Below are 26,072 nucleotides of genomic sequence, written 5' to 3'. Positions count from 1 at the left end.
TTTAGAATTTTCTGTATATAAATAAATAAATAAAGGATAGCAAAGTTTTTACAACAAATTACTTACTTTTAAGTCTTTGTAATGTCAACAATTCAGTACTTATAGAAATAATTTAAGCTTATGTCATTGATAGAGACCTCTGTCTAGAGTAATAGGATGTTAGCCAGTTCCTTGTAATCTCAATCACTCCAATAGTGGAAATCAACCAAATGAAAATACACATATTTAGGTATTATAGAAACGTAATTGGGCTCATTGCCAATACTTTGTATAGTAGAATGAGTTTATAGAATCTCAATGGGTTCTAATCTCCATAGGATTCCCTCGCACCCTCTTCCCTAATATACTTGGACTGGCCTTATTATCGTTAGATCATATGGTTTGGTAGATACGTTATCAAATTAAATCTAACAAAGATTTAAATAAAAAAATAAAAAATAAAAAAATACCTGTTGCTTGTACTCTGTCTGAGTAGTGTGTATACGGGTTCTAAGAAAGTTTTGCCGAATTGAAAGCAACTCAACTACAACAGCACTGATATTCATCCTTTCTCTCGAAATTTCAGTGGAACAAGCAACTCCAATTCCAAGTATCAAAATGAAGCATTCATGAACTTTGGAACTTCTATTTCGATTCCCATTACAAGTGTCATTCATCCTTCTTTCTCCCTTTTGTCTTTCCCCAAGAACAGTAGGATCTATAATGTCAATTATTTGTTCCGGCAAAGTTTCTTTGACAAAGCCACGAAGACTTAAGCTATCGTGGAACATGTTATCTGTTGGTCTTTTTCCAGTGAAAATCTCTAATAATAATATACCGTAACTATAAACGTCACCATATATTGACACCTCATTTCCCATTCCATATTCTGCAATTGCACATAACATATATTGTAATTGGCATACTTTCAAAACATCAAAAATGGGAAATAAAAATTTTTAGAAGATTTAAAGAATGTTTTCAATGGCATAAAAAAAATAAAGATATCTAGAAATTTTTGATATAATACTTTCTATCTTTTGTATACAATACATCCTTATTAAAACCATATTTTCAAGCTTAAAACTAAAGTAGAAGATATGGAAAAAGGAAAGCAATTAAATTTAAGAAATGTAAAATAAATTTACCTGGAGGAGTATAACCAATCGTTCCTCTAACCCCAATGGAGCTTATTTGATTAGTAGAAGAATCTTGGATAATATCATGAAGGTATCTTGCCAAGCCGAAATCACTTACATGTCCAACCATTTCATCATCGAGAAGAACATTGCTAGGCTTGAGGTCACAATGAACAATTGGTGTTTCACAATGATAATGAAGATATTCCAATGCACTAGCAACATCAATAGCGATATTCAATCTTTGAAGAAAACTCAACTTTCTTGGTTTCTCAAGAGCATCATTTGTTCTTGGAGTTGGATGTAACCACTCATCTAGGTTGCCATTTCCCAAGAACTCGTATACCAAAGCCTTAAAATCATGACCTTGATTGTCAATGCTCGAACATGCTGTGAGCAACTGTACAAGATTTCGATGTCTGATGTTTCTTAGAACCTCACACTCGACTTTGAAACTTTTGGAAGCTCCATGGCGCCCAAGGTTCAACACCTTGATAGCAACTGCATGTCTATATTGATCAAGAGTTCCTTTATACACTGACCCAAAACTACCCACACCAATTAGATTATCAAAAGAAAATCTATTAGTAGCATTTAGGAGACTTTGGTAAGATACATTCAAAAATAAATTTATTGAATCACTTGAGGTATTTTCTCTCCTTTTTTTCCTTGAAGAACACATAAATAAAAACAAAAAAACCAAAGTTACTCCAAGAAGTCCGAAGAGTATAATGATTATCTGCTCCAACGTAAGAGTCATATTGCTCTTCTTGGATTTTTTGTTGTTGCAGTTAGGAAGTTGAAACTTTGGTATGCCCCCACAAAGCTTACCATTTCCATTAATCGAAGTTGCACTTGCATTCTTGAAAACTCCATTTGTTGGTACCTCACCCTCAAAATGGTTGTACGAGAGATTCAATAATTTCAAGAAATCAAAACTCTCCAAAAATTTTGGAATCATGCCAGAAAAATTATTGTTAGAAAGGTCTAAATGTTCAAGACCTCTTAATAATTTCCAAGATGAAGGAACAACCCCTTGGAAAAAGTTTCTTCTCATGGCTAGAAATTCTAGCTTTACACAACATGCAAGACTTGTCGGTATTTTACCAAACAACATATTTTCAGAAATATCCAAATGTTCTAAATTTTTCAAATTTCCTATTTCCATGGGAAGGACACCAATGAATTGGTTGCCAGACAAGTCAAGGTTATTTAGTGAAAATGAGAGACCAATAACTTGCGAGAATATGATACCGCTAAGATTGTTATGGGGAAGATGAAAAGTCATCAAATTTTGGCACTGACTTAGACTTGAAGGGATGCTTCCCTGAAGATTATTGTCTCCTAAATACAACTCCAACAAATTTGTTAAATTTCCAAGAGAGGATGGAATGTTCCCAATGAAATTGTTTTGAGACAAATCCAAAAATTGTAATTTATGAAGGTTTCCAAGTATAAAGGGGATGTTACCTGAAAATTTATTGTTCCACATTTCTATATCCTCCAGATTGATCAGATTCCCTATAACACTAGGAATATTTCCAGATATTTTATTATTATTCAAATAGAAAAATGTAAGACTAGTTGAGATGTTGCCAATACATGTAGGCAACTCCCCCCCAAAGTTGTTGGTATTTATCTCCAAATCTCTTAGGTTCGTAGCATTTGACAAAGAACAGAGAAAACTCAAGTCATTTGCTCCTCCATTTCCAAGCTGGTTTTCAGCAATGGAAATCAACCTCACTCTATTTAGCTTATCTAAAGAAGGAACTTTTCCAGTTAGTTTATTCTTGGCCAAATTTAGAATATGCAAATTCAAGGCACTAGATATTGAAATAGGGATAGATCCAATAAACTGGTTGTCACTGATGGTAAATGTTTCTAAATTTGGTAGAGTGATACCTATGTCCGATGGAAGATGCCCTTGGATTTGGTTAACTGCTACATCAAGCTTTGTTATTGAAGAGATATTGAAGAATAAGGGAGGAATTGTACCAGACAACCTATTTGAACCCACAGCAAAGATTTTAAGTTTGGTCAATTGGCCAAAAGAATCAGGGATACTCCCACCCAGGTTATTATATGCTGCACAAAAACCTTCTAGAGATGATAGGTTTCCAAAAGAAGATGGGATAATCCCCGTCAAAACATTTTTATGAATAGCAAAGATTCGGAGCTTTGACAAGGTGCCAAGCTCTGTGGGGATTTCTCCAACCAGATTATTAACAGCCGCATGAAACACTCTGAGTTTGGCACAACTGGATAAATTGCTAGGAATTGTTCCACCTATTGTGTTATTGTTCAATAGCAAGACTTCTAGTCTGTGCAAACGGCCAATTTCTGGAGGAATTTCATTATAAAGGCTATTGTTTTCAAGGTTTAGCTTCCACAAAAAACTTAAATTTCCAACATTCGGGGATATAGAGCCTACCAGTTTTTGGGAGTGCAGGTCCAACGCAGTGACCCTTTGATGTCGGTGACCACAGGAAACACCTTTCCATTGGCAAAAATGGATGCTATCATTCCAAGAGCTCATGACCCCGAGAGGATCTTTACTAATCTTGGCTTTGAAGTCGAGCAGTGCCAACCGGTCTGTCTCATTATTCCCGCCAACCACAGAGGTGAGAAACAGGCCAAAGCACCAGAGAAGAATAAATGTGTGCATGGAAAAAGATGAAGATGGTGAAGCGGAACTCAGGTGTGAACAAAGCCCCATTCAATGTGGTTGAAAAGGCTTTTGCCTAGCTAAAATGCTGGTTAACTAGACTTTGAAATGGCACAACTATGTGTTTGGTTGCTTTGCAGTTCAAGAAGAGGCAAATTTATAGCTAGGGAAAGAAGATAATTAGCGCAAGAATAGTGATGTTTCGAACCCCTTGATATTCAAGTACTATTATTGTTTGTACTGTTATTGTTCATTTGGGTTTAACGTTTTCACCCTTTTTTTTTTTTTTTTTTAACCAGCTTCTAGTGCACTGTTTATGAGACTCATAAATCTCATTTTTCAGTAATTTTTTCATTAAAAATGGGTCTCATGATACTATTTACACATTTAAAAATTATTTTACTACAGTGTTTTCAGTTTTCAACAAAATAAGATGTATCCAAACGGACTTTAAGTCATGTAATAGATGGTGAGCCCTTGATATTCTTGAACAAATTTAGTGTACAAGTAAAAAAATTAGATGAGCGAACAGTTGCGAGCTTGACTTTTAGTTCTAGTGCCAGTCCTAGAAAATTTTTCCGTGTATGTACCTCGTAGCCTAATTGATGGTTAAAATTAACGGTCACATGCAAGTCACTTGGTCATAAACATTTAGAACATTAACTGATTATAAGGACAAAATAGAATTCAATTTTTACAGTCATATGAGGTGATCAATAAAAAAAAAACAGTCAATCAAATCAGGGGTTGAATTTGTGACCTTTGAAGCATTAATTCACATGAGCAATCCTAATGACAACACCCAATTAAGCTAAAACGTGACATTTTATTCCAAAGTAGAGTAAGCCAAAGCTTAAACATCACACAGTTTCTAAACAAACCACAAAATTGGTGTAAAATAGAACATCCCAAAAGGAGACTCTCCCTCCTCAACTGCAGATCTTGAGTAAACATCACAACCATAACATTAGTACCAAACAATAGAAAATAATCAAAATATATTGTTTACTTCGAATTGGGTTCATTCTACTGCAAATTGGTAAAGCCTCATATAATGTTGAAGCTCCCAGTTTCCACCTCAGCCCAAAATAAAATAATCAACTCCACATAATTTTCTTCATTGGTTTTTTTATTTGGTCATATTTTTTTTTTCACTTTTTATTTTTTTACCTTAGCCCCTATTTATTTCTTGCCATATTTTTTACTAATTTATCACATCTATTCACTACGTGGCACCATGATGTATAATTATTAGACCGCGCGTGGAATATAGTTCTTTCACACTACACACAAAACAAAAGATGTGGGGTTCTAGTGTTAGCGTATTATTAGGGTAGGGTTGGAAAATAGAGTGATTCACGTGACATATGACATCACTAATAGTACTGCATAATACGTCTACACCAGCATGTCATAGCGAGGAATCGCAAGGAAGAAGGCCATGGCTTGACAAAGACGACCTGTCCGTCAACATCATACCTACCGCGAGGCAATCAGTAGCAGACGGACTAGCAAAAAGAGAAAGGAAGTGAAGCAGCCAGCTCAGAATATATACACAATGTCCATCTTTTGTTTCTTGTAATTATATGCGGGACCTTTCGCAGAAATGCACTCCTAGAGAGCAATCCATTGCTCCACGGTTCATTTTGTAAGTTGACACTAACTACAAGTGAATATGGCATTTATTGAACATAAACTTGGGTGTTGTGTGTGGATATCAACAAAGAGATAGTCCTTAGTCTAATGTGAAACTTCAATGATCAATTCAACCAAGGCATACATAATTACCACTAGATCATGTGATCCATCTCAATTATAGAAATATGTATATATGACCTCCCACAAAACTTGATAACATATCTTGGAACTTTACATTTGACTCCACTTTCAATTATAACATATGATTATTTTGATCTTTTGAGGCAATCACCTCTCATTGTGAGAGTGATATTTGATATTTTACTTTAATGAACAAGCTTTTGGCTTTTTGAATAAACATTCTCTTTAATATAAGGTCGCTTACCCTTTTTCCTAGTCGAATACTAGAATGTGCGACAGGCTTTTGCAGCTCAAAATCTCTTTTCATTTGGAGATTTACATTTGGTGAGCTCCTTTTAGAAACAACAAAAATAAAGAGTGGAAAGATATATAGACACAAGTTTATGCAAGTCTCAAGATCAACATAACCGTTCACTAACCATTAATGACAAGTTTGAAGATCTATTTACAACAATCACATAGATTTCAAGATTTTTCCCACAGTAATATGAGTGCAAAGAAACAAGCAATGCTTGAAAATGCACAAAGCCATTAGCACAAAGGTACAAGGCAAAACAGGTTTTGAGACAAAAGCTCAACAATGTCAATCAAATTTTTTTATTTTCTAATTTTTATGTGATTTTTGGATTTTTGACACTAGAAGAAAAAGATTGATTAAAAACAAAAAAAATTAAAAGTATGCACACGTAGACAAGCAAACAACCAACAGCAAAAACAACAAGCAAACAAACAAACATCGTCACAAAGCATAGGAAGTATTAATGCATGGACATGTTGTAATGCTTATGCATGAGTACCCTTTTTCACCCACAGGTCACTTGTATTTGGGGTGATTTCCTTATAGGATTGGGTACGGGAGTTAGGGCTTTCAAACCTTCGTGAGAAACTTTCCAAGCAGTTGGTGAATGCACCTATCATCTTCATCACGTTCATCATTCCGGGATCGCCATTTGGATCTCTAGATTGTTCACCTATCCAATTTCTTCTATCATTTCTAGGTCCTCCTGACCTTTGAGGAGTTGCACTATTCTGAGCTCTCAGCTTTTGGCAATTTGGTCGAGTATGTCCTTGAAGTCTGCAATGATGACACACATAAGTTGATCTAAGACCTCTTTGTGGTCGTGGATGAGACTTGGCACGAGATTCAGACCTGCCCACATACTGATTGCGGGGATTCAACAACCGTTGGTTCTCCACATTCTTCTTCTCCTTCATCTTGAGCTTCTCAGCAGTAAGGTCAACTACAACTGGATCTTTAGCCTTTACAAACTTCACTTCTTTAGTGACAGTTCCAGATGAGCTACTTCCTCCGGTATATCCCAATCCGGATTTGTCTGAAAAGCTCTTTTGAGATGAAATAACATCATCTAGCTTCTTGGTAGTGACCCTCTCTATTTTAGCATTTGCTTGCACAACCTCTTGCTCAAGAAATCTCACTTTTGTGTAAGTTTCGGACAGCTCACCATTCAGTGTTTCTATCTCACATTTGGCCTCCCTATATCGGATTAGGAGACTTTTGTAATCCTCTTCTGCCTTCTTCATTTTTCTCACAGCAGCCTTGGCCACCCTTGTGTACTCACCCGACTTCTCCAAGAGTGAGTTATAATTCTCTTGAAGATTGGCTGTGTTTTCATCTTCTTCAGCATCTGATTCTTCAACAATTCCCAGTGATTCTTCATCACTATGTTCTCCAAGGTCTCGTACAAGCAGATTCAACTCGTTTGAAGACTCAACATGAGCAATGGTCATAAAAGCTAAATAGTTTCCCTCTCCATCATAGCTTTCTTCAAATTCTGAGTCAGATGAATCCGAGTCACTCAATGTCGTGGCATACACTTTGCCTTTCGATTTCAAATAATTCGGACATTCTTTCTTAAAGTGTCCATGCCCGTTACATTCGAAACAAGTGACACCTTGTGTAGGTTGGGATTCTTTTCCATCTTTCTTTTTGAATTCCCTTTTCTCCCTTCCAGAACTTTGGAATTTTCTTTTGTCATCAAATTTGCCATTATTTTTGAATTTCAAGAACTTTCTGAAATTTTTGACAAGGTATGCAACATCTTTGTCAACCATATCTTCTCCCGATGAGTCTTGATCTTCCACCTTCTCATTAATGGTCTTAAGAGCAAGAGATTTACTCTTTCGTTGATTGGGCAGCGACATCTCATAAGTTTGAAGAGAACCAACCAGCTCCTGGACTTTGATGTCATCAAGGTCCTTGCTCTCTTCAATTGCTGTCACTTTAGCACGAAAACTTTCCGGCAATGATCGAAGGATCTTCCTTACAATTTTAGAATCCTCCGTTTTCTCCCCCAAATTGAACTTGCTGACAACCACCTCATTTAGCTTCCCATAGAAAGAGTCAAAGGACTCATCCTCACTCATTTTGAGCTCCTCAAACCGAGTGGTCAGCATTTGCAACTTGGTGTCTTTCATTTTCTTTGTGCCTTCGTAGGTGGTTTCTAAAATCTCCAATGCTTCTTTGGCAACGGTAATGTGGGAGATCCTGTGAAATTCATCTGGAGACACACCACAGAAAATAGCATTGAGTGCTTTACTGTTAGCATTAGATGCAACGAGTGCTACCTTATCCCATGTGGATTTGGCTGCCTCAGGTCTGGTCCAACCAATCTCAACAGCATCCCAAACAGATTCATCAATAGAACACAGAAAAGCTCTCATGCGAACCTTCCAAAAAGCATAATTACTACCATCAAAATATGGAGGTGCATTTAGGGATTGAGACCGATCCATCTCAAAAGGGAGTCAAGGATCACGCAATAGTAATGAAACCAATAACAGTGTACCCGCTCTGCTACCAAATGAAAGTTCAAATATGTGTATAAACACCCTTGAACGTTTGGACCCCCAAATTACAACTTAACCAATTCAAGTATTATGTCGAACAACTAGTGTGCGGAAACTTAACATAAGCTATAATATGGAATTAGAAAAACTATCTAAGCCAAATTAAAAACACAACCCACAGCAGTTAATAAAAGGCAAAGATAAGAGGGAAGGAAGATGCAAACACAAAGATAACACGCGATGTGTTATCGAAGAGGAAACTGAAGTCTTCGGCGTAAAATCTCTCCGCCGCCCTCCAAGCGGTAAACAATCCACTAGAAAATATAGTTGGGATACATGGACAGCAATAGACCCTCCAAGCCTAATCTACCCAGTGCACCTAAGTCCTTCAAGCTTCTTGCTCCAACGAGGTTGCGCCGAACCTTTTTCTTTTCTAGCTTCCCGGATTCCGCTACTAGACTTTAGCATCAACCAATGAAGATTGGTTCCTTCCTAACTGCTTCCCAGAAATCCAAACAGCTCTCTCACAGTGATGAATATGGTGAGAACAAGGTTTGATAAAATGCCTCTCAAGGATTTGACAATGGAGAGGAAGAGAGTTGAGAAATTTGAGGAGACTCTAATGTATAGATTGTGGGTAAATCAATCTTGTTTTTCTTTAGGGTTTCTCTCTCAAAATTCTCTCTGGAAGCCCTCTTACATTTGTGGGTAAAAGGGGTATTTATACTGGAGTGGGAGAGGAATGTGAAACGTCAGGATTTACAAAACAGGGGTGGCTCGCGGCTTGACCTCGCGACTTGACCAAGTTGCGAGATCCAGTCGCGAGATAACCGTATGGCCAGTTGTCATGTTTTGTCCTGTAGTGCTCCAGCTAGCATGACTATTCACTTTCGGGCATGATTTGCACGTGTGCTACGTCTGGCGGCTTGCAGCCGCGAGTTACCCACGAGGCCAAGCCGCGAGTCTCTGTTTTCTTCCACACTCTTGAGCAAACTTCACTCTATCTTACTCACTACCCTTACAACAAGCCCACCTAAATACAGGGTTACTAAATGCTGAAATACAAACAAATTTGGCACGAAATAAAGCCAATTAGATGGTTGAATAAATTCAACCTTACAGATTCAAGTCAAGATTCAAGAACATACAAGCTGCAGGAAGAAGATTTCTTAATCTGTCTGGCTCGACTGATCGAAAGACAGGCTCGACCGATCGAAAGTCGTATCTGCAGAATTTTAATTAAGCCCAAACAGCAGTCCAAGCCCATTTAGGATTAGGGTTTCTAATCTAATTCTCCCAGTATATAAAGGAAAACCTAAGCACGTTTTTGTGTGGCTATTCAGAGAGAAAAGAGTATGCCTCTTTTGTATTTAGGGTTTTGTTCCTAAAAAACTCTCTTATGTTTTCTATCGGTGTTATTCCTTAAAGAATCTCAAGATCTGGTATTGTAGAAGTTGTTGCCTTCTCTTGTCATCAAAGGTGTTGATGATCTAAACCTTCAAGGGTGGTCTTGGAGTCACAAACAGGAGAGTTTGTGTTGCTAAACCTTTGAGTGGGATCTCAAAGTCACAAACGGGAGTGTTTGTGTTTTGCAAAGGCCAAAGAAAGAAGGAGTCCGTGGATTCGGAGCTTACACGTGGTCGTGTAAGTAAGTTCTACTGGTTGGTAGCATTAGGAAGTCGAGTGGGGGTGCTTGTAAGTCCTTTTGTATGAACTTCGATTCTTTCTAGTGGATTTGCTTTTTACCTTGAGGATAGCTAGGTTAAATCCTCCCCAGGTTTTTTACCGGTTTGGTTTTCCTGGGTGATCATATCATTATCTTATTTATTTTCCGCCGCTGTGCATGATATGATTGTTTGATTGTGATAACCTAGACTTGTTTAATTGGACTAAGTAACAACTTGGCTAATTATCTAGGTTTAATCAATTGTTTAAGGAGTCTAAAAACTAATAAGTGGTATTAGAGCGGGTTGCTCTTTTATTTTAGATCTTTTGATATAAGAGCTGATCCTTGACCCCTGTTGTCATGGATAATTTGAAGTGTCTTTCTGATCATGTTTTTGCTCATGCTTCTGTTGATTTTATTAATGCCTGTGAAACTCTTCGTAAGGAATTATTGAAATCTATGAAAATTGCTAAGAAATTCAAGGAAGAGTTAAAATTGGCTAATCTTGAAAAAGAGGAATTGATTGTTAGATTAGATGAATCTAATAAAAAGAATGAATTTTTGAGAAATCAAATTTCCTCTCAAGATGAGAAGATGAAAAGCTTGGAACAAGAGTTAGATGAATCTAAAGCTAAAATTGAAAATTTGGCTAGTACCAAGCCTGCTGTTGATAACAGAAGTGTTTCTGTTTCTCTTAAGCCTAAAATTGAGAAAGTTTATATCTCTCCTTTCAAGAGGAATAATAAAGAAAAGGCTTATTTTGCTAGGTTAGACAAAGATAAAAGTTCTGATGTTGACGCTGATGTTTCTAAACCTATGTCTAAACATACTGTTAGAGAGAATAATAAATCTGTTTTTGTGCCTTCTTGTCACCTTTGTGGTATTGTTGGTCATATTAGACCAAATTGTTCTTTGTTGAGGCAAAAACCTAAATCTGAGACTAGATTTGCTGTTAGGATTACTGATGTTCCTAAATTTGTTCCTGTCTGTCACTTTTGTGGTGTCCATGGTCACATTCGTCCTAATTGTCATAAATTGCAATTTAAGCATTCTGTGTTTCAATCTAGGATTTGTGATGATATTTCTCCTGCCATAAGTCCATACAAATTGTTTCATATTCTTTTGAAAAATTTGAGCTTGTTGGCTTGTGAAAGGAATTTGCAGGATTTTAGTCTTTCTTAGAAGATTGGTGTGATTCCTCAAATACACTCTGCTTCACATGGATTTTCACCTACAAAGCCGAAGACTCGTGCTAGATGGGTGAGAAAAGATTCTCCAAGGTGAGTGTTGCTAACTTGTCCCTGATTTAATTCTTTCAATTAATTGTGGACATGTTTTGTTTCTGTTTTTGCTCGTGTTTTTTTTTAATTAAAAAAAAATCCAAAAACATTGAAAAAATTTCAAAAAGACAAAAATATTTTATTTTGTGTCTAGTTTTTTTTTTTTTTTGAGGATTACATGAGTTATGATATCTCTCTCTTGATTTAGAACATACTTGACATTGTGGAGAAACTTGAATAGTATGTGTTAAATAAGTGCTAAGCTATTTCTGATTTTGTGTGAGTATATACTAGTTTATACATATACTCAAGGGTTAATTAAGAAATTGATATTTCTTGCTTGTGTACCCTCTATAGCTTAATTAAGCACTGTCATACATTGCATTTGCATTGTTCATTTAGCATAATGTGTGCTTTTTGTTTTTGGTCATAAATTGTTTTAAACCAAAAAGATTATTGTGTTTTGTATTTCACATCTTGGATTTATAATCAAGGATTGGCCATATTATCTTTACATAACAAGTTTATGTACCTTGTTTAGCTTGGATGAGTTTCTTTTATTGCACTTTACTAGTTTGAGCTTTGTAGTGCATGTTGTGTGGGAGATGTTTATAGTTTTTGATCACTTTGTCTTGATCTTGAAGTCATATGTCTTTGATTGTCGGACTTGAACTTTTTGAGAAAGGCATAAATAACCATCTTACCACTGTTCACTAGCCAATCATGAATATCTTAGTGCATATCGTAAGATTTTGTGCTCAAGAAAGTGTAGCACATGCATAGAAAGAACATAAGGTATAACCTCAGTTTAATTGCTTAATACTTAAAATTGGTGTGTACTATTAGGCTTGATGCCAAATCACATAATTAAAATTGGTGTGTATATTATGAGGCAAAATTCAAGAAACTTACATGATTGCAAGTTTATGTTCTAGGAGATGTGAGAGTTATATGATGTAACTCTTTAGGTGATAGTCTCTTTTAAATTCTTTGTGATGAATTGTATAGACTTTGTGATTGATTGCTATTCACATATCGCCTCACATGTATCTCAAGTTTCTGCTAGTTGCACACACTACACAAGTTACTTTTTGCTAAACTTGGTACATTATATTGTGTGTGATTTTCTTGTGGCCATCTAAGATTGAAAATTCCTTGATTTTAATGAAAAATGTGTTTAATGTTTGCACTTTGAGGACAAATTGATTAAAAAATCTTGTTTTTGGAAGATCTGGGTTGAATTCAAGTGTTTTAGAAAAACTTTTCGTCTCATACTCATGCATTTTTTATATAAAACAATGTGCTTTGAGGAGTTTCTGCATTAAAATGCTCTGTTTTTCAAAAATCTGATTTTTCCAAACTTTCGATCGATCGAACTTGTTTTTCGATCAATCGAAATTGCGATTAAAATTTTTGGTTTGAGTCTGCCTGACTCGATTGATGTTCGATTGATTCTCGATCGATCGAAACTGAAAAATTTCAGTTTTTAATTATTTGACCAAAATTTTTTTTCATGCATCATTTGTGTTTAGGATTCACATGCATTGCATTGTTTTTGTATCCATCTTGCAGTTTTGCAGTCATATCTATTATTGTTTTCACACATAACATGCATACACTTTGCTACATTGGGTACTCAACTTGATCAAAAAAATGATTGATTAATTTTTGAGCTATGTACTTTCTAGTATATGCTATTTTTATGTGTGAACTATGGAAAATATTTTTCTTAAGAGATATGATGGATAATCAATGTGCAAATATTTTATCTACTCATGCAACTGTTTATGGGTCACATAGTGCCATGTTTGCATTTTATTGAAAGAGAGAATATTTTGTCTTCATGTGTATCCTCAACTTAGTTTTTTTTTTTAAAACTTGGTTTGTGTCTTTTTATTTATCCCCAACCCCTTTATTTTTCCCCAAAACTGTTTTTCCCAAAACTTGTTTTGTTTTTCCTATTTTTATAGGGGGAGAAATTTTTTTTAACCTTTGTGGTTCTTAGGGGGAGTTGTTGCTCTTCATAGGGGGAGTTGTCTCTAATTTCCCTTACTCTGTTGCGTATGTTTTCTGCCTACCTTCTGATTAGGTAGACTTTGTCAATACGTGACAAAAAGGGGGAGACATAGATGACTTGTTTGTTTTGTTTAGGGGGAGAATATAAAAACTTTTTGTTGTATCTAACTTAGGGGGAGAGTTAGTTTACTTTTGTTTTTTATATTCTGTTTCATATTATTGTTTATATGTCTTTCTTTTCACACATGCGGTGATGTGTTTGTTGAGTGTTTCAGGAAAGACAGGTGCATTCTGATCAAGACCTTCTACCTCTTCTTGCAACTTCTAGGTTAGGAGTCTTAGATTGGGATTTGTGATGTAATTGGGCATTTAATTGTATTGGGTTGTTCTTGTATTTGAGCATTTCACTTTGTATGAAAGTTTTGTCACAAATTGCCAAAGGGGGAGTTTGTTAGGTTCTAAATGTTTAGAACAATTGGCAAATCGTGAACACAAACTTGTCCAGATATAGATCTTAGAGTCTATAGGTTTTATTAGACAATGCTCAATGTGATTCAAGTCAAGATTCAAGAACATACAAGCTGCAGGAAGAAGATTTCTTAATCTGTCTGGCTTGACCGATCGAAAGACAGGCTTGACCGATCGAAAGTCGTATCTGCAGAATTTTAATTAAGCCCAAACAGCAGTCCAAGCCCATTTAGGATTAGGGTTTCTAATCTACTTCTCCCAGTATATAAAGGAAACCCTAAGCACGTTTTTGTGTGGCTTTTCAAAGAGAAAAGAGTGTGCCTCTTTTGTATTTAGGGTTTTGTTCCTAAAAAGCTCTCTTATGTTTTCTACCGGTGCTATTCCTTGAAGAATCTCAAGATCCGGTATTGTAAAAGTTGTTGCCTTCTCTTGTCATCAAAGGTGTTGATGATCTAAACCTTCAAGGGTGGTCTCGGAGTCACAAACAGGAGAGTTTGTGTTGCTAAACCTTTGAGTGGGATCTCAAAGTCACAAACGGGGGTGTTTGTGTTTTGCAAAGGCCAAAGAAAGAAGGAGTCCGTGGATTCGGAGCTTGCACGTGGTTGTGTAAGTAAGTTCTACTGGTTGGTAGCATTAGGAAGTCGAGCGGAGGTGCTTGTAAGTCCTTTTGTATGAACTTCGATTCTTTCTAGTGGATTTGCTTTTTACCTTGAGGATAGCTAGGTTAAATCCTCCCCAGGTTTTTTACCGGTTTGGTTTTCCTGGGTGATCATATCATTGTCTTATTTATTTTCCGTTGCTATGCATGATATGATTGTTTGATTGTGATAACCTAGACTTGTTTAATTGGACTAAGTAACAACTTGGCTAATTATCTAGGTCTAATCAATTGTTTAAGGGGTTTAAAAACTAACAGTTCTTTAAGTAAAAAACAAAAAGAAAGCACTTCAAGTAATTCAAGAAAGTTTCTCTTGAATGTATCTTATCAAAGTCTCTTAAAAGCTACTAATGGGTTCTCCTCCACCAATTTAATTGGTGTGGGTGGCTTTGGATCTGTGTATAGAGGAATTCTTGATCAAGGTAGATATACGGTTGCAGTTAAGGTGCTAAATCTTTTGCTTCATGGAGCTTCCAAGAGTTTCATTACTGAATGTGGGGCTTTGAGAAGTGTTAGACATCAGAATCTTGTAAAGATAGTCTCGGCTTGTTCAAGTGTTGACTTTCAAGGTCATGAATTTAAAGCTTTAGTATATGAGTTCATGTCTAATGGAAGCCTTGATGAGTGGTTGCATCTAGCTACAAGAACAAATAATGTTCCCGAGAAACCAAAGAATTTGAATCTTCTTCAAAGACTAAATATTGTCATTGATGTTGCTAATGCTTTGGATTATCTACATCATCATTGTCATACACCAATCATTCATTGTGACCTCAAACCTAGCAATGTTCTTCTTGATGATGAAATGATCGGACATATTAGTGACTTTGGTTTGGTAAGGTTCCTTTTTGAGGACACCCATGATTGTTTCTCTAATCAATCAAGCTCCATCGTATTCAGAGGAATAATGGGTTATGCTCCGCCAGGTGAATACTTTCATTGTTTCTTAATATTTCTTAATGTAGTCTCAAGCATGAACGGTTCAAATATTGTACAAAGTAAAGTGCATCCTAAACAATTTTTCCACTTCTCATAATAATTATTTTCCTATTGCATGCCACCAAAAGATCATCTTAAAGTTTGTAAGATTAATTATATTTCCCTTCTTATTTGTACAAAATTAGAAATAACCATATAACAATAAATATTATGTGCAATTACAGAGTATGGCATGGGAAATGAAATGTCTATCCTTGGCGATGTCTATAGTTATGGCATACTATTGTTAGAGATGTTTACATTAAAACGGCCCACTAATGACATGTTCAAAGATGGCTTGAACTTTCATGATTTTGTTAAAACAACTTTGCCTGACCAAGTGATTGACATTTTAGATCCTAATCTTCTTTGGGAAAGAGAAGATGAGATGACATGGATGAATGATTCTCACAATCAAAATCAAATTAGAAGTCCCAAAATTCAAGAATGCTTTATTTTGATATTTGGAATTGGAGTTTCTTGTTCTAGGGAGTTTGCAAGAGAAAGGATGAACATGAGTGACGTTGTAAATGAACTACATTCGATTAAAGAAAAGTTCCTTGGAACTAGAAAACGCCAAGAAATACATCTACTTCAGGTAAATTTTTTGTCACACAGTAGTAGTACTGATATGGTAATGAATCCCCTAACACCAAGTGATGAATATCTTTTTAATTCTTATACATTGAAATGATTTATCTCAGCTCAATAATTTAGAGACGTAATTATCTTGCTTCATTATAGGTACACTATCTGGGACAGAAAGCTTAATTTCAGATGCAACAGCCAGAACTGAAGAAGAATCTGTAAAAGCTTAAAGGAAAAAAAGAAGAATTGCGGAGTTGTCTTTACAAAAGATTGATATTGAAATCGAGATCAAAGTGATTCAACTTCTTGCTCTGAATTATCTTGGTTTCATTGTTGGCAGCAAATGCAATTAGGTACCAGTCATTTGAAGCTGCCTTGAATTCCTGAATTGCTACTTTTGAAGGTTTTGAGGCTAGAATAGAACATATTTGGCCTTCTCTAAGATGTGCTTTACCATGAACTCTTATTTGTTATATCTTTGCTAATATTAATTAATTACTAATGGCTACTTTAGTAGGGTGTTATTATTATTATTATTATTATTATTATTATTATTTGTGTGGATATTAGTATTGTTTATGTACAAAACTATTTTTGTTCATCAAATGTTTGTATGCTTTTGATATGCATTAATAGATAAAAATTTCCTCCAACTCTCCAAGTATTTTACAAATTAGCTAGTTATATATGGTCATTCCCATGTATTGGACCACTTCTCAAATAGTGGGTATTTTGATATTTTTACCAAATGGTAAAATTGATTCCATACTAAATAATCTCCTTCCATGAAGGTTTTAAATCAACCTTTCTTATTGTAAGCTCAGTCCACTCTTTGTTATTATATAAGGTACGATCTCATTTAAACTATCTATATGTGCTTCATTTAGATATTCAAACTTATGGTGTGAGATTCTTTAAAAAAAAAAAGCTCCTTATGTTATGTGATGACTCGCAGAACATCATCACGTCCATATACTAAAATACATGTATATCAACTGTTATTAAAATTTATTAGACCCGTTGTTTAAAAAAAATTATACAAAAATAGTAGTATCATGTTATGTACTAATTAACAGAGGCTAGTGGTTAAACGGAAGGATTGGATTGATAAAATTAAAACCTTAGGAACCAAACTAACAACTCATCAAAATGTTGAGGGTCTAAATTGTTTTTAACCAAAAAAAAAAAAAAAAACACGTGGAGCATTAAAGACCAGTGGAAATTGCATTCACAACCAAAATAAAAACATGTGGGCATTAGAGACCTGTGGAATTTTCTTTCACAACCAAAAAAGAAAAAGAAAAGATGTTACCATTTAATTAGTTGTTAGCATATTATCAGGAATGGTCAAGATTCTCCATGGAAACATCTCTAATGCTACAAAAGCGTGTGATAGTTTAGTGAGGGACCTAGAAAGTAGAAAGAACCTATTTAAGAAGCTACAAGATTTATGGCATGACCAACAAGACCTATCCTACTTCTCCCAAGTCTTTGTTTCACCCAGATTTACGGAGATTCTAGCCTTTTGCCCTTAATTTTTAAAAAATTTAGCAATATGCCCCTATTTCGAAACTATATAGGGATATACCCCTGTTTCGCTACTTGATTACCTTAAAATCGAGTTTCAATGAAATACTCGATTCGTAGAAAATCGAGTTATGCCAAATAAAATTAAAAAAAAAAAAAAAAGCATGGAACTCGATTTTAGGGAAGTCGAGTTCCAAAACGCCGCTATAGGGCTTTAAAACGTCACTATAGGGCTTAAAAACGCCACTATAAGTCCCCTTAACTTGTATGGGGACTTATAAAAAAAATTTTACAGGAAAATGCCGCTATAGGGCTTTAAAACGTCACTATAAGGCTTAGAAACGCTACTATAGGGCTACCAGAACAGGACGATCACACTTAACAAATTTTTTTTTTTGCAGGAAAACGCCGCTATAGGGCTTAAAAACGCCGCTATAGGGCTTTAAAACATCACTATAAGGCTTAGAAACGCTACTATAGGACTACCAGAGCAGGACGATCACACTTAACAAATTTTTTTTTTGCAGGAAAACGCCGCTATAGGGCTTAAAAACGCCACTATAGGCCACCCTGAATATGGGCCAATCACAGTTATAAAAAAATTTGGAGGAAAACGCCGCTATAGGGCTTTAAAACGTCACTATAGGGCTTAAAAACGCCACTATAGGGCTCCCTGAATATGGGGCTATGACACTTATAAATTTTTTTTTGCATGGAACTCGATTTCCGGATACTCGAGTTCTATGCAAATTTTTTTTTTTTTTTTTTTTTTTTTTTTAAGTTTGATCAGGCATAACTCGATTTTCTACAAATCGAGTATTTAATTGAACTCGATTTTAGGATAATCGAGTATTGAAACAGGGGCACGCTCCTATATAGTTTGTAAACAAGGGTATATTGCCAATTTTTTAAAAAATTAAGGGTAAAATGCCAGAATCTCCCCAGATTTACTGGAAAAGCTCTTTCTAGGTGGAAATTTTGGACATGTTTGTAGTTGCAGAAAACTTTTACTTTTTTTTTGTTTTGTTTTGTTTTTTGTTTTTGTTTTGGTAATATGGATAAACTTTAACATCTTTGCTATCATGCTTGGATATTCTGTTAAACAATATTAGTAATAGACTTAGTAACAATAAATAACAACAAAAATAACATTTACATCATTAATAAACACATGTTAAACTTTAGGGTAAAACTCTCAAAACTACTCATTCTATCCCTGTAGGATGAGTTTTACCAATCATCATTTTTTAAACAAAATATTTTGTCGGCCTCTACACATTAGCCTATGAGTAATTTTAATCCTTAAAATTTGAAGTGATCATATTTGGCTCTTAGTAAGCTCGATTGATTGATCCCTTAGTCTATAAAAAACTTCAAATGATCGATTTTAGTACCTAACAAATTTAAAATGATAGCTTTTAGCTCCTATGGAGTGGTGATGTGTCTGAACACGTTATTTAAGAGGCTAAAAATGATCATTTTAAAAGGATACTCATTTCTGTGCCCAACCCTAGCTCCTAATCATTGTAAGAATTTCTAGTCTTTGCTCATTGATGATGCCAAAAATCGTTAGTAAGTCACACGGTCGTCACACGGTCCTCACATACTCAAGACAACACATGCACAACACAAAAAAAATAAGACATCAAGAGAGTACCGGTACGGTACTGGCTAAAGACCCTTTGAAGGTTAAGTTAGAGAACTTGCTTTACACCTCTAAAGTGCCAGAGTTGGGGTAAGTTATGCGTACCTTGATTTGTGAGGGATTTTGGGTTTTTATTGTAGTATAGAGCTGACCTTTGTTTCTTGGCGGAGAAGATCTTTCCTTATAGGGAAGATCCTCATTAATGCACGTATTTTGCAAAATCCTTTCCTTGTAGGGATTCCTTTGGTTAGGGTTGATTGTGGGATACAAGGAATTTCCTTGCATAGATATCCATGGGGGTCAAGTTAAGCCAGGCTGGACCCATCGGCCTTTTTACCCTCGTCGGCCTCTCCACATCCGTCAGCCATCTGCTCTGTCCTATCGTTCCCGCGGTATATGGAGATGCCTATCGAGTCTCCTTGTGGGGTCGTCTAGTGTGATGTTGTCGAGCTAACTCTACTGTGAGTTTCCGTGAAGTTGACGGGTATGTGGGCACCGACGACCTTTTCACATGATGTTTTGGGGTATTAAATTTATGGCTAAAATACCCCTATCGCTCATTAATTATGGAAACCTTTTTGTGTCAATGACCCACAAAGAGGACAAAGGACCACAAAGATTGAAGACTAGTCCTTGTGAATGCTGCACTAAAGAATATTAAAACCATTTCTGATTCAATTATATGGACTCTGCTTTCAAGAATTGTAAGTGGGTATGGCGGGTTGCATTTATAGATGGGGTCCATTAATTAAAAATTGGTCACATAGTCTTTTCTCTCTTTCTATTCCTTTTCCTTTTCAGACGTGTTCACACTTCTCTTTTTCTTAATCCTGTTATAGTATTAGTATTGATGGTACTTAGCACCATTAAATACAAATTTATAACTATATCGGTGGACTCAAAACCAAATAATTTATAACATCATAAATTGAAATTCTCTCAAAAAAAAAAAATAATAATAATTTGGCTCTACAGCTACAGTACACAGCCAAAAAGGCTATTTACCATAGCTCCTAGGTAAAAAAGAAAAGTGGAGTATTATTAAATTGTGTGTTCACATTGCTTATATTAAATATATTATTTTATTCATATATTCACACTACTTTATAATAAATATATTATTTTATTGTAGTAGATATATTATTTTATTGTATTGTTTATATTATTTTATTGTGTTGAAAGCTAAAATAAAACTACTGATGTTGGGTGTTCTGTAAAGTGAGAATGTAAGATAAATAAAGTATTTTTTTATAGAACCATATTGCTAAATTTATAACACCATTGATGTGAATGCTCTTAAGGATAAAGATCAAGTCCTCCTCGATCCGCATGAGATGGACTTGATATTTAGGTGAAAGTCATCAAACCATGTATATTTATAACTCTCAATAGCTATTTTTCAATGGGTAAAAAAAAAATTTTATTTACTTTTTTGAAAATGACAAAACAAATCATGCCAGACCCAGAAAATTCAAATTAAATCAAAATAGGAGACTGATTCAAACTCTAATAAATCCCCACCTAGACTTAAATTCCATTTCGTAAGACTTCCACTTAATCCAAAAAGTGTCGAACTCAAATTTGAAAACCACTAAAGTTCATCAAATTTCTTCCCCATCCTGGTATAACTCAAGCTACCAAATACAAATTCTTAACAAATTTTAATTTTGCCGAGGCTTCTCTCAAGCCACAAAGTGTCAAACGAAAATCACCTATTAAAATTAAAATTGAGAGAATTGAAAATTGATGAAGAGGTGGAGAAGGAAGGAAAGTCTAAAGGAACACAGAAAATTACATTGTTAGGCTTGATGTATTGTATGCTCAAAAGTTGTTTACAATGAATCCTTAGCAAGGTGTGTATAAAAACTAGGAAATATGGGTAGCCGTAATTAGGGTTTACAACATAATTAGGCCTCTTGGGTCATTTCACCTAGCAAATCATAAATAATATATTCTTTAACACAAAAAAATAAAAGTAAAAATACATATCTCCCTAAGTTATCTCCAAATGTGTTAAAAACGCCAAATACGCCCGAACATGATGTCAAAGTATTAGAATAATGAGCTTCAACATTCAGTCTAGTGCACCTGTGGTGAGGGAAGATAAATTTCAATGTATTAGAATACTTAGCTTCAAAATTCAAATCGTAACGATTTGGGGATTGAGGTTTTCTCTACAGTAACAAGAATTTAAAAGATATTCTTTAACTCATTACCTACATTTTTTTTTTTTTTTTGGAGAATCTCATCACCTACAAATTAGTTGGTAAATTAAGTATCAACTATCAAGTTTTGTTTTACCTTTGAGAAAATTCATGATGCAAGAAAGCTAATTTGTGTGGGACTATGAAATCCCATCTCATTCAATATTTATGGAATTGACAATCCATTTTTTAAAAGATATTTAAAATTATAAACAAAAAATAATTTTACAACAAATTCGAACTTCAAAATTTCTGCAACAAATTAGTTAACTTTGTAGCCTTTACATGTCAATGTCAGCAATTTTAAAAAAAAAAAAAATTTGGAACAAGCTATTTAAAAGACAAAAGGCATTTTTAATTTTTAGGTATTATAGAAGAATAATTGGGCTGATTCCGAATGCTATGTATAGCAAAATGAGAATATCAAATTTCAAGTTGCTCCAATCTTTCGGTTTTGTTAGATCACGCGCTGCGGAAGATACATTACCAAAGATCAAAAATTAAAAAAACAAAATAAATTAAAAAATTACCTGTAGCTTGAAGTCTTTATCATGTTCTAAAAGGTTTTGTTGAATTAAATGCTATTAGGTTCTAAGACTTTAGGAACTAAATGTATTAGAACTTCATTATGTATTATATTGGCAAATCATGATCAAAACATAGAGTATAGGTTTAGGCTTGGCCAAAGTGTGTTTATTTGTAAAAGTTGAAATCGAGTGATTGTAGGATTTATTGGTTAAATCTGCAAGGCTCGATTGATCGAACCTCGTGCAGATTAATTTTCTGCAGAATTTTCTAACTTAGCCCAAGCCCGGTTTGACGTGTAGGGTTTTATGTTTTACTCTAAGTATAAAAAGAAAAACCCTAGTTACGTTTTAGAAGTCTTTGATGTACTATGTGTTGAATCTTTTGTGAGGTCTAGAGGTGTTTACCTTTATATACACTTAGGGTTATCAAGATCAAGATTCATGTCAAGAACTTGGTGATCGCTTCAGTTGTTGCATAAAGAATTTCAAGAAGATCTGAAACCTTTGAGTGGAGTCTTAAAGTCACAAGTGGGAGTACTTGTGGTTTCAGTAGATCAAGGAAAGAAGTAGTCTGTGGACTCGAAACTGTCACGTGATCGTAGTAGTAAGTTTTCTACTTGAGGTAGCAATAGGATGTTAGTGGTCTAAGTCTTATTATACAAACTTCTCAAAAAGCCCAAAGGGTGGATGGACTTAGGCCCAAAAAGCCTAATACAATGAATTTGTAGAGGGTGGGTTGGAAAACTGGGCTTTAATGAATCAGACAACAAATAAAATTGATTCAAATGACAAGAAAATGAAGATAGACTGGTTTAATCTAAAGAAAAATCGTCCTCAGCACAATCTGAGGAGATCAGTTCTTATATATTTCTCTCAAATTTGATTACAAGTTCAATTCTTGATTGCTACAGTGTTTTTCTCTTTATTTCTCGATCCCCTCCCCTCAGGGTCTCCTTTCTATTTTATACTATCTTCTTCCTTCATCTTTGCCCTCCATGTGTAGACTAGATTGCTGGTGTTGATTTTTGTCCCATCAGCACCTTCTTGAAGTCTTTAAGGAGTAGTTATAAGGCTGAAAGATACTGTTCAAGTGTCACTTCTTCATTAATGCGGCCAGAGAGTTAGCTGCAGAGTATTTAATGCAGTGGTAGCAGCTTTCTCTTTAGATATTTCATGGCTTCCCTTTGTCTTGTTCATTTTGGATACTTATCCTCATCAGTGGAACCATTCGGAACGTTGCTCCTGATGTCAGACCGCATCTTTTGACCTCAGCTTTGCCCAGCCGAGGAAGTATTCATCATCGGATCACTCCCTTGGAACATAATGCCTAAATCCCTTCCTTTATTTATCAGTGCTGACCTCTATCCCATGTCTATCCATCCTTGGGCTTATGAGGTGTCCTCGGACTGGCCCCCAACCTAATACATTCTATTGGGCCCAATATCCCTATAATAGCCCCTCAAAATTCCCCTTTTTTGCTCCTAGAGCAAAAAGGAGGATTTTGATATTGCCACATCCATTCTGCTCATCATACATCACTCCTGATTGCGCAGATGCCTTTTTAACTGCCCAAGGCTTGATCCTGACACTTCGGCATATGAGACGCGCCTTCATTAAATTTTTATGGCTCCATGTTCCCCACGTTCTACAGCGCAATGCAGATCCAACGGCTGAGGATTTTACTGGAACTCAGGTGGGAATTTTCTCTCTCGTAGCTCTCTTTTGATATAAATACTGCCCGAATCAATCACTCACCTCACTTTAGCATTCATTTCACTTTAGAGCTCATACACTGAACCTGTAAACTTACCTAACTCACTCGTGCATTCATACTTTCTAAAAGCCAATTCGAGGAGAGTTGTCTTCTTCATGTAAGTCTTCATAAACCTTTTCACTTATTTTTCCATCTACTTTTCTTTTCTCTGTCTTTTTCTCCTCGGCTCTTCTTCCTTCTTTTTATCTTCTTAGCACCTCCAAATCCCTCTTAGGAATGGGTAGGTTCACCAACTTGGTAGACTCCGAGAGAGAGCTTTAGAGCTCTGTATAGGATCCCGCCAGGAGTGTTTATTAGGTATTATAAGGAGGGAGAGTGGCATGAAAAAAGGCAAGAGGGAGACGTGGTAATCCCAATGATTGCCTTTATAGAGGGTGGGATGAGGATTCCCATGGGCATTGTTACCAAGGACTACCTTAGGGCTCATAGGTTATCTCCCACCTAATGTGCCCCAAACATGTTTAAAATATTAGGGAGTGTGGACGCCCTTAATGAGAAAATGGGCTTAAGGCTGACCCACCACGATGTCCATTGGATTTACAACCTTTATCACCTGAAGGGGCAGGGGTATTACCTAAAATCTAGGTACCCTGAAGTTCGGCTCATCCAATGCCTACCCAATTCCAACAAGGGCCTAAACAAGGACTTCCTGATCGAATTAGGGGATTGGCACGATGGCATCCCCTGCTCGACGAGAGAGGGGACACCAGGTGGGGTCTTAGGTCTAGGTTAAATATTTGTATATGAGTTTTCCTTTGATTCTTTCTATTTTTTGCTAATGATGTTTTTCTGTTTTTCCCTATGGTTTTGCAGATAAGAACGTTGCTGTGCCTAACTTCAACCTTGTTAATCAACCAAGCCTAGACAAAATACTAAAGGCCGAGGTGTTCGTCCATAATGACGGCCAGCTCAGAGTAGCACACCTCATCCTTGGCTACACCCCCATCTCCAAAAGCTACCAGGCGCTGAAGTGCATCATCAAAGTGAATGACCCTCGTCTACATTGGATAAGTGTTGCCGCTTTGGGTTTTCTCATCACCGATTCGATCCTAGAAGGCACACTCACCACCGATCCCATACTTGAAGGCATACCAAAGGTAGCCCTGCTACCACAGCCTACAACTAGAGAGGCCACTTCTTCTCATCCTGCCATCACAAAGGAAGAAGAAGAAAAAGAAGAAAAAGTAGTTGAAGTGTCTAACTCTAAGCACGAATTCAAAGTTTTTAATCAACCCTTGTCCCTAGAAGTCTCAATTGGTGACCTCGGCCATTCTTCCCCAACCCAATCTAACCAACACTGAGGAGTTATTTCCAAACCAGACGATATGGGAATCCAACGCAAGCCAAGGTCCACACTGCAAGAACTATTGGAGTCCCAACTGGGGGGAAATGCACTTGGGAAGGTAGCCCAAACTAGGTTTCCCACCTCTCCACCCGCCCAGCCCCTTCGTCTTGAACCCGCCTACCTTAAAAGAAAAAGGGAGCAAAAGGGCAAAAAGGTGATAGAAGGAGGAAAAAACCACCTCTCCCAAGAGGATGAGGCCCAAAAAGGGGCCAAACAAGCTAGGGTGGGGCAAAAGGGCGCTGACTAGAGGGGTGATTCTTAGGTTGCACCTTTGTCCTAGACCCCCACTCTAATGCTGGATGGGGCTCATCTGCCCGCAAATGCCTCCATCAGGGATTTCCGAGGAGAGAAGGCTGGCTATGTGGTCGACGCGGTGGAGTAGGCACTGCTACTCCTTGAAGATATGGCCGACTTAAGGCCCCTAAGGAGGCATGAGGTCTTCCTTAGTTTGAAAAGGGACCTTGCGATGGTAAGTCTTTCAATTCACCCTCTTTTCTTATTTTTTCTTTTTTTACAAGTTTCCTCCCCTTACTTCCTTTTACTATTTCCCTTTACTCACCTTTACCATGTTTCTTTCCTCAATAGGCCGTTCAAGCCATGTTCCGGGCAGAGGAGATAACCAATTTTTGCCACCGTCAGATGAAAGAAGAAGAAGGGAGGCGCAATGCTGCCGTGGAGGCCTTCAATCTGGCTGAAAAAAGAATAAGTGAAATGAAATGCAAAATATATTTACCTGAAGGAGTATACCCGATTGTTCCTCTAACCCCAATTGAGCTTGATTGATTAGTTGAAGAATCTTGGATGATAGCATGAAGGAATTTTGCCAAGCCAAAGTTACTTACATGTCCAATCATTTTATCATCAAGAAGAACATTGCTAGGCTTGACGTAACGGTGAACAATTGGTGTTTGGCAATGATGATGAAGATAATCCAATGCACTAGTAACAACAATGGCGATATTTAGTCTTTGAATAAGACTCAATTTCCTTGGATTCTCAAAAGACTCATTAGTTATTGGTGTTGGA

The 26,072-nt window shown here is 36.2% G+C and overlaps 2 protein-coding genes across 2 annotated transcripts; one reads left to right on the top strand and one right to left on the bottom strand.

Moving 5' to 3' along the window:
• Positions 1-605: 605 nt before the first annotated feature.
• Positions 606-3,783, bottom strand: LOC115984774 (probable LRR receptor-like serine/threonine-protein kinase At3g47570; the record flags this gene model as incomplete). Its single annotated transcript, XM_031107783.1, has 2 exons — positions 1,128-3,783; positions 606-868 (listed from the first exon to the last, which is right to left on the bottom strand). Coding segments are annotated over exons 1-2 (2,919 nt in total), but the record flags the coding sequence as incomplete, so codon positions are not given.
• Positions 3,784-3,791: 8 nt separating this feature from the next.
• LOC115984773 (probable LRR receptor-like serine/threonine-protein kinase At3g47570) lies at positions 3,792-25,829 on the top strand. Its single transcript, XM_031107782.1, has 4 exons — positions 3,792-3,816; positions 14,803-15,384; positions 24,515-24,885; positions 25,632-25,829. The coding sequence occupies exons 1-4, from the start codon at positions 3,792-3,794 to the stop codon at positions 25,827-25,829; spliced, it is 1,176 nt and encodes a 391-aa protein (XP_030963642.1).
• Positions 25,830-26,072: the final 243 nt, after the last annotated feature.

Source organism: Quercus lobata, chromosome 4 (assembly GCF_001633185.2).
Source record: "Quercus lobata isolate SW786 chromosome 4, ValleyOak3.0 Primary Assembly, whole genome shotgun sequence".
Taxonomy (NCBI): domain Eukaryota; kingdom Viridiplantae; phylum Streptophyta; class Magnoliopsida; order Fagales; family Fagaceae; genus Quercus; species Quercus lobata.
This window is presented reverse-complemented; position numbering and strand designations above follow the sequence as displayed.

What these genes read in the sequence shown, in the direction of transcription:
- LOC115984773 (XM_031107782.1), top strand. Translation starts at nt 3,792, where the DNA reads ATGAAGATGGTGAAGCGGAACTCAG. An exon ending in GATGGTGAAGCGGAACTCAG is followed by an intron (nt 3,817 to 14,802) that starts GTGTGAACAAAG and finishes GTCTCTTAAAAG; the next exon opens with CTACTAATGGGTTCTCCTCC. An exon ending in AATGGGTTATGCTCCGCCAG is followed by an intron (nt 15,385 to 24,514) that starts GTGAATACTTTC and finishes ATGGTTTTGCAG; the next exon opens with ATAAGAACGTTGCTGTGCCT.